We start from the raw sequence: 14,184 nt of genomic DNA on the forward strand, positions 1-14,184 counted from the left end.
AAAAGTATTAAACATAAAAGGTTGTCCAGAATATGGTAAAACGACATTACTAGCAAAAGTATTAAATATGAACGGTTGCCCAGGATATGGTAAAACGACATTACTAGCAAAAGTATTAAATATGAACGGTTGCCCAGGATATCGTAAAACGACATTACTAGCAAAAGTATTAAATATGAACGGTTGCCCAGGATATGGTAAAACGACATTACTATCAAAAGTATTAAACATGAACGGTTGCCCAGGATATGGTAAAACGACATTACTATCAAAATTATTAAATATGAACGGTTGCCCAGGATATGGTAAAACAACATTAATAGCAAAAGTATTAAATATGAACGGTTGCCCAGGATATGGTAAAACGACATTACTATCAACAGTATTAAACATGAACGGTTGCCCAGGATATCGTAAAACGACATTACTATCAAAAGTATTAAATATGAACGGTTGCCCAGGATATGGTAAAACGACATTACTATCAAAAGTATTAAACATGAACGGTTGCCCAGGATATGGTAAAACGACATTACTATCAAAATTATTAAATATGAACGGTTGCCCAGGATATGGTAAAACAACATTAATAGCAAAAGTATTAAATATGAACGGTTGCCCAGGATATGGTAAAACGACATTAATAGCAAAAGTATTAAACATGATCAGGAAACCAGAAACCACGCATAAAACCAAGATACGACGGAGGAATGTCTGTATTGTCACTACAAAACGAGCTCATATCGTATGATTTCAATTAAAATAGTCTGCTGAGTTACTTGCGTAATTAGTTCTGTAAGCTTTTATTGATGTCAACCTAATCTTGTTTTGCTCACACGGTTGTTTTAATTAGTTCCTATACACCTATAAGGAAATGAGGAATTAAAAATGTTAGCATGAATGTCAGCATCAATATAAGGCCATATAAAATTAATATTTTGGTTCTCGTCCAGAGGATTTTCATGAATTGATGAGGGAGGGAGGTGTTTTTTTTTTTTCAATGTAAAATTAGCATTGTCACTAGTTTTCGGTCTTCTCCAACAGTGCTTGAGGAAACGATGAGGCCCTTTTTTTTCAAATGTGAGATTCTCAGGGATAAACCCCCTAGAGTACCACAAACAGACATGGAAGTGGTGCTTGCTCTCTAATAAACTTATTTATATGTATGAAGATTTCATAAATCATAAGTCTAAAAAAATTGAGAAATCTAAAAAAAAAAAAAATCTGACAAATCCCAGAAATTGAGGAGGGATATGGACGAGAACCAAAATATTAATTTTACACGGCCTAATAACTGGTAGACGCATTTGCGCTAGATATCGCGAGGCTTGGATTTTGCCGTTTACAATAAGCATAAGTAGCGGAGAATAACTGAAAAAGGCGGCGAAGTACTCCGACATGAACCTTAATTAAAAGACACTCAAAGCTTACGTTCATTTACGCTTCTCGAAGTGATTAAAGCTACAGCGTCAAGAGATATTTCTGTATTCTCACACGGATTTCCATATCAGTTGTACTGGATTGGGGTAAAATTATCAGTTGCAATTTATTCCTTTTACGCCTTGTTTAATAACATTATTACATGTATATATACATGTTTGTTTATACTCATTATGTCTGAATAAGATTTTCCTTGATGACATGAAATTAGTCCTTAACTGATAACAGCAATGGATGGTCTAATACTTCTTGTTGGCATTTTCCTTGATGACATGAAATTAGTCCTTAACTTATAACAGCAATGGATGGTCTAATGCTTCTTGTTGGCATTTTCGTCACTGTGGTAGTGTTGGTAGAAGGAACATTTATCAGTAAGCCAAGATTATATTTTCTATCTGTTCAACAATATGTATGATGAAAATATCAATTTAAACGAGTTGGTTTATTTGTTTGTTGCTTGTTTGATTTCTACTTTAAGGGGGCACGCAGGATCACTCAAAGTGGAAAATTTTTGACATTGTTTTGTATTGTATCTTTAAAAGTAATGATGATAAGTATATAAAAGTATATATTTTCAGAAAGGAAATTATGCTAGCAATCCAACTAGCACGGCGGAAAAAATGAGCAGTTTTTGAGAAAAGCGCCAAATTTGATTTTCCATACCAATTTTTTTCGGTCCACCATAACAACTTACCCTAAAAATCCAAATTGATGAAAATTGCATATCTGTGTTCTGAAGACACAAAACTATAGATTCAGTTTTCTCAAATTTTTGAATTTTTCTTCGTTTTAAAAATACATTTTAAGATATCCAAAATGTTGGTCAAAATTGGAAAAAGTCAATTTTTGGCCTTCTTTGACCCATATTTCGCCAGCGTATTTTGAATTTCGGCTCCGATTATATTTTATTTTGGTTGAAATGAATGCAAATTCAGACTCGTCTTGCTCTTTTCGTCGGAACCACACAAAAAATTAATTAATTAATTAATTAATTAATTAATTAATTAATTAATTAATTAATTAATTTATTTATTTATTTATTTATTTATTTATTTATTTATTTATTTATTTATTTATTTATTTATTTATTTATTTATTTATTTATTTATTTATTTATTCTCCAGAAAACTTCCGGTACATCGGCTGTTACGATGACAATATAGTTAGAGACCACCGAATGTTCGACCAGGAGAGTCAAACAATTGGCTCTTGCATATCACACTGCCAATCTTATGGATCACGCTACGCTAATTTGAGGAAGGGTTTTAAGTGTTTTTGTGGCAGCGATGGTGTGACGTATGATGAATACACGCCCGTTCCGGATTCGGATTGTAATGTTGCATGTCCAGGAGATTCTACACAAACATGCGGAGCTTCTAGTCGAAATGCCATATATGATTTATGGGGTAAATACAATGGTCCTTTTCATCTTTTCGTATTTCATGGTAGTGGTCAATGTATAGGCTATATCAGTTCGGGGGCACTCTTAATTCACGGACGTCTCTGATATCAAATACTCTTGAAGCGCCATGTCACATAACAGTATCATATTTCATAGACGTCTCATAAATCACATACTCCTTAGTTTCAAAACCCAGTCGCAAACGATATTAGTAATTTTGGTGAACGTGCCAGCGCAGTGGAAACAATTTTGTGAGTGAGCTTTATCAGGGTTGTAGCTAGCCCAAGTTGAGTACCTGCTAATTTTACTATCCAATTCATGAATTAGAGCACAGGCTCGGGTACTCTTAGGATTTTTTTACTTCAAAACATTTGATTTTGGCCATTGCAATCTAAGTGTGTTCTGGGACAATTTGTCAGAATTTGAACAGATAGATATAATTTTTGCACAGGTAGATATTTGCTAAACATAGGAAAGCTTATTCTAATAACTCAGCTTCGTTCCGATGTGCTGCATCGAGTGCCCAGCTGTCAACAAAGCTCAACGTATGTGATATCACAGACCCCCGTATGTGAAATCACTGACCCGTCTTTGAAATCAGAGACGTCCGTGAATTACGAGTGGCCCGAACTGATATAACATAAAAGCTGTCATAACCACATTTATCCCAGACCAGTAGTGAAGCCAGGCCCTTTTAGGCCTCGTATCCATAGGCTGTTCCCTTGTGGCGTGTGCCCATGTTCCGTGTTTACTTTTTCCCATGTGACCTGTCACACAGACAACCTATGGATACGGCCACTAAGCAAAACAAAGGTTCGTTGTCTGTGTGGCAGGTCACATGGGAAAAAGTAAACACGGAACAAGGGCACACGCCACAAGGGAACAGCCTATTGATACGAGGCCTTAGAGGGGGAGGCAGATGGAGCGTGTTGGTGACTTGGTGGGGTTGTCAAGGCAACTTTCAAGAGGGTATAAAAAGGGCATACAATCTTAACAGGACACACAATCCACAGGGGGTAAGATTTATGTCAGGGGGCAGCTGCTCCCTTTGCCCTGCCCCTTGTCACTGGCTACGCCACTATCCCAGACGTTTATCAATTACGATTGGATTGAATGTAGATGATTTGAACTGGTGTGCTAGGTAATCATACATCAAATCTCATGGTAAGAGATAAGAGCCACTTATCAGAGTAGACAGTTGAAATATCTAAATGAAAGATATAATCAATACTCTGTAGGCCTACAAGATATTTGTCAATTTATCGTAATTCACAGAAATCTATCTTGGAAACAAGATCGTCTCGCAAAGCTCAGTCTGGAACGATGGAGTACCAGAGAGGGCGGTAGACGATAATGCTAGCACAACCTACAGTAACGAATCTTGCACACACACAGAATCAGGTATTTATAAATATCGTTTGCATTTATAAAATGCACATTACTCTAATCCATTGGCGTAAATTTCTTTTTGACATGGGGGGGGGGGTGAAAATTCCTGATGTAGATCAAATCGAGGACCTACGTGTATGGTAGGCCTACAAATGCGCGCGGAGAAATTGGGCAAGTTTAAAGCTAAAATGGTCAAAGCGTAATTGACAGCGAGTATTCCGGAAATTTTTGTACGCGTAACCAAGCGCAATGCTTTGCCTAGAATGTGTTGCTGTGCCTATTGTGCAAGAAAAACAGTTTATTGCCCTGGCCACTTTATTTTAAGATATTTCAGGAGACGCGTGTCACCAAAACACAGTGCGCGATTGTGATTGGTCGTGGCGGTAATAGAATACATAATAAGGGGTTACCAGGGGACATCCCCATAACATACAGACCGCAATACAATTAAGGTACCAGTTATTTTTACCCCTGTATATCCTAAACAAAGACAGATATGTCATAATTAGAACCAGCAGCCAATAGCGGCATCTTTTAGCTCGGATTTAATACCTCATTCGTTAAAATCGTTAAAGAAGTAAAGACACAATGATCCAAAAACCCAAGGAAGATGCAAATTCAAAAGTTGCAGTTTGCTCCACACGATCCATTGCATGCCCTATTGATTTTTACACAATGCATTCTCGAACAAGCGAACTAGCGCTGCAAGCTTAGCACATCAAACTATCGCCATACTTTCCATTGATTAGAACATAAAAGTGCAACTTTTTATTTCGTTACTTCCTTCTTCAATTTTCAACAAATTTCAACAAATGAGGTCTTAAATCAGAGCTATAGGGTACAGGTACTGGCTGCTTGTTTGATGTCTTTGTCTTTGTGTAGGATATACAGGAGTGTAAACAACTGGCACCTTAAAGGTGAACCTCATTGAAAATAAAGTTATATATCAATGGAAAGCTTATGATGTCAGGAAGCAGAAAAGAATATTTTTTATTTGCATAGCGTACCAGGCTAGACATAATCTCCATGCAAAGATTGGATTTTGGCACCCCCCCTAAATTACAAAACGAAATCGTTCAAATTGGGCGCTTTCGTTGATGACGTCAGCTCAGGGACACACAGTTACTTCCGGGTTTGATTGTAAACACAATGTCCGTGTATTACTGTGGCACGAATTCAGTCATTGTCAACTTACTTTACATGAAAAATATCTTCAATAAAATAAGAATAATATGAAGGAAATATCATGATCAAATTAAGAATGAAGTTCCTGAATAAAGTGTGTGGATTTAAAAATGGGAAAAGTGCTGGCCGGGGTGATTTGGGATAGGCCAAGCCATCCACGATATGCATAGGGAATATTACAGTAAAGCACGAAGAGCGAAGATTCGCCGAAGAACCGGAATGAAAACAGATTACAAAAAATAACTGCTGGTGCTACCAGTTCAGATCGTCACACCAAGTTGAGATGAACTTATCACAATGAGAAAATGAAGGAATAGAATAAGGTACATGTACAGGATTTTATAATTATTTCTTAGCTTTACAACCGGGCATGTATGATAGGCGAACTCGTATATAGATACATACGGGATGAGCTCAGTGACTGACTCACCGAGTCTCACTACGCCGAGTGTTCAGTATCCGCGACTGTACTGTACTTGCAGACAAAATGACCAATTTGATATTCACATTCTGATATTTCCAACTTATTGCTACTTCATCAGCAAAATTTATTCCTGTAAATGTTCCAAATATAAGGGAACGATTGATCAAATTTGCTGAAACACCCATGAAAACACAGAGGACGAAGCCCCGAAGCGAGTCGCTGTGTTTGTGCATATCCGTCCCTGCACTTCAGCAGCAATTTACGCATCGTGTTCGGTAATCCATAAAACATGAATGTTTCACTTTTTCAGTACCGTACACTGATTGTACTATCATTAAAGAATCATGACACAAGTGACAATATTTTAATTTGATTCAGATTTCAGAATTCCATCAAATAACGGTCTACTAAGCCTAAATTGTATTTATTTTATAATAAAGCCTCTGCCCGAGTATCTGTTTCTTTCAATCGCGATTGTGTGGAAAGAATGTATTACCGCAATACGCTAAATATGAAAACCTTTATATGGGCTGGATTTGATGAAATCGGCGGTTTTTTATTAATTTTTGGATTACTGCAAGACGATATTTTTTTAATCAGACATTTTACAATGAATCAAGAATATATAGGGAATGTCACAAACAAGTATTAAATTTGTTATTCGATCATGTTTATTCAGTCCATGACATCGGTAGCAGCAAGCATTTGCGCATGGGATTGATCCCAGCGCGAAATTCAAACTCAATTACCCAGTTATACCCAGCCAGTTATGACTAATTTTGTCAAAAATTTACGGAAAATTTATGTGTTGACAATAATTCTATTATTTCTAATATATATAGAAGGAACCAGCAACTTGAAGATTCCTCTCATTTCAAGCTTTATTGTGAAAATCAGACTTGCCGGGCAGCTTGCAAAGTACAGGAAGCAAGTCTTGTTTACACGTTTCCGAGTAAGATCACGTGACTGCGAACCCTGAGCTTACGTCACGAGCATTCCCAAGGTCATAGACGATTGATTTGGGTGCTTTTTGGGCGCCTTAAAAAAGACCAAAAATTCAATAATTTTTTTTTTTTCAGCTTTATTGGCCATCAAAAAAATCGGAAAAAATAATTTTTAATATCCTGACATCATAAGCTTTCCATTGATATATAACTTTATTTTCAATGAGGTTCACCTTTAATGTTTTTGCAGTTTGTAGTATTGAATATAAAGCGCTGCTACAGAGCGTATCGCTCAACTCTTACAGATGGGCTATGCAATAGATAACACTGCATTTACGGAAAAACGGACATTTCGTGATCCACAGCCTCATCCCACAATTTACTCCGAAAGCAGTTATAGCTTCAAAAAGCTAGGACTACATCATAGTTGTGGGCAAAAGCTTCCATACAGATTCGGTCGTTTGACATAGATATCGTCCAATATATATTTTCGGGGTGGCGACTGCCCTAAATTACTACACAGTAGGCCTAGCCTCGAGTGCAGTAGCCTGTAATGCCTTTAATTATGCGTAACGCTCTAATTCAATGTCCAAATCAATTGAATTGTTAGAAATAAGCGTTATATATCTATATCTATTAAACCATACCCAAAAACGAGGATGCTAAAATCACGAAATACCATGCTGCATGGTTTTGTTTATGCATGTTGTTTTGTTTTTCTGTTGTTTTTTCTGAATGAATCATGTATAACCTCAAACATGCTTGTAGATTTGCCAATGATTACCAATATAAATACCTAATCTGTTTTCTTCAACCTGTTGCAGATGGTGTGAACCCGGCTTGGTGGAAGGTTGATTTAGGAGAAGTCATGTGCATTCAGAGGGTCGTCATCATCAATAGAGCCGACGACTGCTGTTGTAAGATATTCAAGTAGCACATTCACTGTTGCTAATAAAGAGTTCAAAAGCTCTAAGTCCCCCAGAGACTTTTTAAAATAAATTGAAAAGTATTCTGTGATATAAACAAAATATATCTTGTTTCACCTATTCCAACATTTAAATGTCAGACGTTGTTGCGTTCTGTTACAATCATAACAATGACTCATTATCATGATTATGTAAGAAAGAAAAGATGCAGTTTTGAAAGTTTTGAATATTCTGCATGATTTGTCAGAGTTTAATGGAAAAAAATTGCAACTTTCAAAACTGCATGTTTTCGTTGAACCAGATATGTAAGACGAAATAGGCTACCTATAACTTTTTTGTTTTTCGATTTATTTTAAAAAGTCTTAGGGAGAACTTGGAACGTGTAAACAAAACAATTAGTACCATGCCCCCGGGTACCATGCATACTATAATTATTATCATCAAAGCTTTTTCACAGGTTAATGGTTATTCTTGTTATCAATTTTTAAATATATCGGGCCAAAATTATTGTCTTTTTCAATTTACAAAATCTATACTGCACTAAGAGTCAAATAATGATAAATATACAATTCAATATATATGTTATTCATAATTCTGGCATGCAATAATACACTTTTGGGCATGTGCAATGATAATGTGCCACCCACAGGAGGGTAAAATTTCTGAACAGTGTGCCCAAAATATGCTTTCCCCTTCTTGGCTTGTCACCAAAATATACTGCCCCCTAAACATATGCCAAGTTTTGGTGAACCTACTTCACAACTTTAAAGAGGCACCAACACATTTTTATGTCCATTCAATCCAATCCAGTAGCATCAGTTTTACGAGGACAGATTAGTGGCATTCACTAATTGGACAGTCCCGCAGGTTTATGGGCAAGTTTGTTTAGAAAATCACAAAGGTATTACAAATTGGGCTATTCCAGATGAAATCCATACACCCCCTATGGAAGACATGACCTTAATCTCCCACACAGGGGATTTAGATTTCAAATGGAGTTGCCTATTCAAGCTTATTCAGTAGCCCTATTTGAAATTCACACTCCTTGTGTGGAAGATTAAGGTCATAGCTTGCACAGTAGATTTCATCTGGAATAGCCCAAGAAAAGCTATTGACTACGATTAATATTCAGTATCTATTGGGTTTAAGGGATCTGGAATGAGCGTTTTGAGCGTTTCGACAGTATTGTTTGTGGGACATGAGAGCACATCAGACATATCGAATTGCATTCTGAATACGAAGAATGTCTTTCTGATATCAAATAATTTTCATTTTTGAAATTCACGATATAATACAAATTTTATGACAAATTATAAAAAGACCTATTTTTCTGGGTGTTTTGGGAAAAAATCCATATCTTCAATACGAAAGGTCAAAATTTTCAACTGATCGTCGGCTTTTCATCCCACCTACATACACTTTAAGTATAAATCATCAGATTTATAAAGTTTACATCGAGTACTGTTAAATATCAAAAATATCAATATTCAAAGGAAGTCTCCAGCAATAACAACACTATGCCTTATATTTAAGAAAAACAATTATCAAGCACGAATCACGTGGTTTTATCTAAAACAAACTCATAGTGACCATAAAAACGAATAAAACAGTCGGCTCTCTCAACACGCGATGATGGCTGACGACAATTGAGCACAAATAACAATTACGAATTTTGAATATCGCGTGTTGAAAGCCGACTGTTTTTATTCCTTTTTATGGTCAATATGAGTTTGTTTTAAATAAAACCATGTGATTCGTGCTTGAAAATTATTTTTCTAACATATAAGGCATAATGTTATGATTGCCGGAGACTCCCTTTAAAGCACTGGCATACACGTTTGATTCACAACAGATCAACGTTTGGTTGACGCTATTGTTCAAGTTGGCACCGATGCTGATGTCTCCTTACACAACCAATGCGGCTCTGCCGTCACATCCACGCAAGTTGAATCGGATTCTACGGTGACTGTACAATGTGACACAATTATGTGTGGGAGATACGTCAGTATTGTCACTGGGCTTGGTATTAGCGCAGGTACAGGTGCACTTTCTTTGTGTGAAGTGTACATGTTTATCGGTGATAATGGTAAGTGTAAGTGGGCCTAGAATGTAACCTTGGGGTACATATACACACCACGTCAGTATATAAGCTGCTAATTACGAGAAGACGTAAAATCGGGGCTTTGGGGGTACTTTAATGCTAGTCAACTCATTTACTATGAATTTGAGATTATAATCTGATTTGATCTACTAGACTTACTCTTTACGAGTGGCAATATTTCACATCATATCCATAAGTTCATTGACCTGTGAAGCAGATGTTGTTGTGCCACAGGTCACAGTTGAAGTAAACCTCTGAAGTATCTCGTTAATCGCTGAACTGTAAGCCCACGCCAAGTTATGTCCGCCTCCCCTGTTCAGTGAAGGCTCCTCCCGTTTCACAAAAGGTGGATTTAACGGCTGCTGTACAGGGTGTATCAAAAATAAAGTATACAGTTTTAAAATGCCACTAGATTAAATAGTATGAGGTATTTGGTTAAAATGCTATAGTTAACAGCATGAATTAACATCTTGTCCTCCCATAACTGTAAAATCACTGACGTGTGAACATTAATAAGTACTCAGTGGCTATTGTTGCGAGCCGAGGAAAAAAAGCAGTTGCGCGAAGTCAATATCAAAGCAACATGAAAATCACAATGTTTAACCTCTTTCTTTACGGTAATTGACAGTCTTAGTCAGTGGCCTAACTAGGGTTGGTAGCGCCCGGGGCAAGAAACAAAATTTGCGCCCCTACCCTCCCCCCCGAGAATATTTTAGACGCGGACAATTCTTGAAACAATTGCGCGCGAAATTTTGGACAAATAAGGCCACTAATTAATTTTGGTTACTAGAAGTGGAAGTCTAAAAATGTTCTTTCAATTGATTTTGTGCTGAAATGCGCGCGAAGCCTGCGAAAATTTTGACTATCATCGCTTGGAGGGGCGCAGAATCGATGCTGAATTGGTCAATTTGGCGCCCCCCTAAGGGTGCACGTTGCCCCCCTAGTTACGCCACTGGTCTTAGTCTTCCACATGGCCACCAGGGCATGACCACAATTCCTCGGTATCCAGATATCAGCTCTCCTCAACGTAGCATTCATACCACTTCTTATGAGAGACGTCCTGCCTGGGATATCAACTTGTGCAATTATGTGTTTTTGGAGTTCATCAAGGTCTGCAGGAGGACTTGTGAAAACCTTTGATTTCAGACAGCCCCACATGAAGAAATCCAGAGGTGTAAGATCAGGATTTTCTCCTTAGGGCCATTCTACTTTAAATTCAATTACTTTAAAGAAAGTGGTGAAACTGTAATTTTCATGTCATTTTAATTGACTTCGCACAACTGCATTTGTACACGGCTCGTTATTAATGCTCGCACGCCAGTGATTTTACAGTTATGGGAGGACATGATGTTGATTTAGCTATCAACTAACTTATTTTGACCAAATCCTTCATTTCTTTTAATTTAATGGCATTTTTCAAACTGTATACTTTATTTTGATACTTCCTGGATAAAAAATGTTACTTTATTGCTTACTTGCTTAAGATAAGTGGTGTCCTCAAACAACAACCGCACGCCATTATCCTTCTGTCCTGCCTGGCACTCCCAAATCCATAACATCCAGTCCAGTGTCCTGTTTCAATACATCCGCGTATATTAGAAGTGGTCTATCAGGTTTTCTGTTGCCATGCTTTGGTGTCCAGCATTATTGGTCTTAACAATATTTGCTATTGTGGTTATTCCTTGACCCCTCTCTCAAACCGTCTACTTTCTTAGTGTAACATCTTGACATCCTTGTTGTCAAAAGAATGATTAGTGCTGTCTGAGTGCGAGTAAGCCGCAGAGTCTCCGCAACAAGTGTTAGTAGCTCTTCTATATTGGTACATGCGCTTCGCTACCAGGCCCGTACGCAGGGGGGTACGATCCCTACCCACCAATTTGGAAAAGTACACAAAAAGTCCCAAAATTTCAGGTTTTTTTGGACAAAAAGGGTCCCAATTTTGGGAAGAAAGTCCACTTTTCACAAAATCGCCCCCTTGGAAAAAAGTCAATTTTTTTTTCAAAATCAGCAAATGAAATCCTGTTGTTTTGTTCCCCTATGTATAGTCAATGCATCCAATGTCATATGAATGACATACACAATGTTGCTTTGTTTGTCCCTGGGTTGGTCCACACAGATTGTAATCTCAAATGCATAGTTAGGGGAGAGTTGGGTATGAGGTCCATTAAGCCTTTAATATCTACATAAACTCATGCAATAAGCCTGGAAAGTCTTGCCTGTTTTGCCATTTCTGTTGAAGGTAAAGAACATTTGAGCAAATCTATGCCCATAAAACAAATCATTGTTAATTAGAAATTGTAAATTAAATTAAAAAAAAAAAAATTCAAATGGACCATTTACCCCTTGGCCTGGGTAAGTAGTCCGAGCATAAGAATCCAGTGTAAATTAGCAATTGGCAAATTGGCAATGAATCGTATTTGCCATAACAATTGGGCAAGCATCCTTACAAAAACCTGGATCCGCAGGTGTATGAGGTTTTTTGAACCCCTATTGGGTCTTGCCAAAGTAAACATTCAACAATAATTCTAGCTATAGTAAGGGTCTTACTTTCATACAAGCATCACGAATTTTTTATATCCCAGCTAACACTAACCCTTACCCTGACCCTGACCCAAACCCTTACCCCAACACTAACCCTAAGACACGTAATTTTTGTTCGTTACTTATTTTAACATGTGTATTTATCTTGACAAACCTGGACACGATGCCTACCGAATTTGATCAAGGCAGTATTATTATTGGGTTTGATAACATCAACCTCATTTTCTGTGTTAAATTTTACAGGGCAAACTACCACACCAGCTACAACAACTACCGTAGCTACTGCAACTGATGAAGCCCAGTCTACCATGTCTACTGCAACTGAACCCCAGTCTACCATGGTTACTGCAACTGATGAAGCCCAGTCTACCATGGCTACTGCAACTAACGAAGCTCAGTCTACCATGGCTACTGCAACTGATGAAGCCCAGTCTACCATGGCTACTGCAACTGATGTAGCCCAGTCTACCATGGCTACTGCACCTAATGAAGCCCAGTCTACCATGGCTACTGCAACTGATGAACCCCAGTCTACCATAGCTACTGCAACTGATGAAGCCCAGTCTACCATAGCTACTGCACCTAATGAAGCCCAGTCCACCATGGCTACTGCACCTGATGAAGCCCAGTCTACCATGGCTACTGCAACTGATGAAGACCAGTCTACCATGGCTACTGCAACTGATGAAGCCCAGTCTACCATGGCTACTGCAACTGATGAAACCCAGTCTACCATGGCTACTGCAACTGATGAAGCCCAGTCTACCATAGCTACTGCACCTAATGAAGCACAGTCTACCATGGCTACTGCAACTGATGTAGCCCAGTCTACCATAGCTACTGCAACTGATGAAGCCCAGTCTACCATAGCTACTGCAACTGATGAAGCCCAGTCTACCATGGCTACTGCACCTAATGAAGCCCAGTCTACCATGGCTACTGCAACTGATGAAGCCCAGTCTACCATGGCTACTGCAACTGATGAAGCCCAGTCTACCATAGCTACTGCACCTAATGAAGCCCAGTCTACCATGGCTACTGCAACTGATGAAGCCCAGTCTACCATAGCTACTGCACCTAATGAAGCCCAGTCTACCATGGCTACTGCAACTAATGAAGCACAGTCTACCATAGCTACTGCAACTGATGAAGCCCAGTCTACCATGGCTACTGCAACTAATGAAGCACAGTCTACCATAGCTACTGCAACTGATGAAGCCCAGTCCACCATGGCTACTGCACCTGATGAAGCCCAGTCTACCATGGCTACTGCACCTAATGAAGCCCAGTCTACCATGGCTACTGCAACTAATGAAGCACAGTCTACCATAGCTACTGCACCTAATGAAGCCCAGTCCACCATGGCTACTGCACCTGATGAAGCCCAGTCTACCATGGCTACTGCAACTGATGAAGCCCAGTCTACCATAGCTACTGCAACTAATGAAGCACAGTCTACCATAGCTACTGCAACTGATGTAGCCCAGTCTACCATGGCTACTGCACCTAATGAAGCCCAGTCCACCATGGCTACTGCAACTGATGAAGCCCAGTCTACCATGGCTACTGCAACTGATGACGCCCAGTCCACCATGGCTACTGCAACTGATGAAGCACAGTCTACCATGGCTACTGCAACTGATGAAGCCCAGTCTACCGTGGCTACTGCACCTAATGAAGCCCAGTCCACCATGGCTACTGCAACTGATGAAGCCCAGTCTACCATGGCTACTGCAACTGATGAAGCCCAGTCTACCATGGCTACTGCAACTAATGAAGCACAGTCTACCATAGCTACTGCAACTGATGAAGCCCAGTCTACCATGGCTACT

At 38.7% G+C, this 14,184-nt stretch overlaps 1 protein-coding gene across 1 annotated transcript; it reads left to right on the forward strand.

The window, feature by feature from the left end:
• Positions 1-9,420: 9,420 nt before the first annotated feature.
• On the forward strand, positions 9,421-13,862 carry LOC140172513 (uncharacterized). The gene is made up of 3 exons (XM_072195658.1): positions 9,421-9,796; positions 12,596-12,848; positions 13,835-13,862. The coding sequence occupies exons 1-3, from the start codon at positions 9,697-9,699 to the stop codon at positions 13,860-13,862; spliced, it is 381 nt and encodes a 126-aa protein (XP_072051759.1). The 5' UTR covers positions 9,421-9,696.
• Positions 13,863-14,184: the final 322 nt, after the last annotated feature.

The sequence above is a fragment of the Amphiura filiformis genome, chromosome 16, assembly GCF_039555335.1.
Source record: "Amphiura filiformis chromosome 16, Afil_fr2py, whole genome shotgun sequence".
Taxonomy (NCBI): Eukaryota; Metazoa; Echinodermata; class Ophiuroidea; order Amphilepidida; family Amphiuridae; genus Amphiura; species Amphiura filiformis.

Coding starts and splice junctions, on each gene's coding strand:
- LOC140172513 (XM_072195658.1), top strand. CDS start 9,697: ATGTGTGGGAGATACGTCAGTATTGTCACTGGGCTTGGTATTAGCGCA. Junction 9,797..12,595: donor CATGTTTATCGGTGATAATG/GTAAGTGTAAGT, acceptor TAAATTTTACAG/GGCAAACTACCACACCAGCT. Junction 12,849..13,834: donor ACTGCACCTAATGAAGCCCA/GTCTACCATGGC, acceptor CAACTGATGTAG/CCCAGTCTACCATGGCTACT.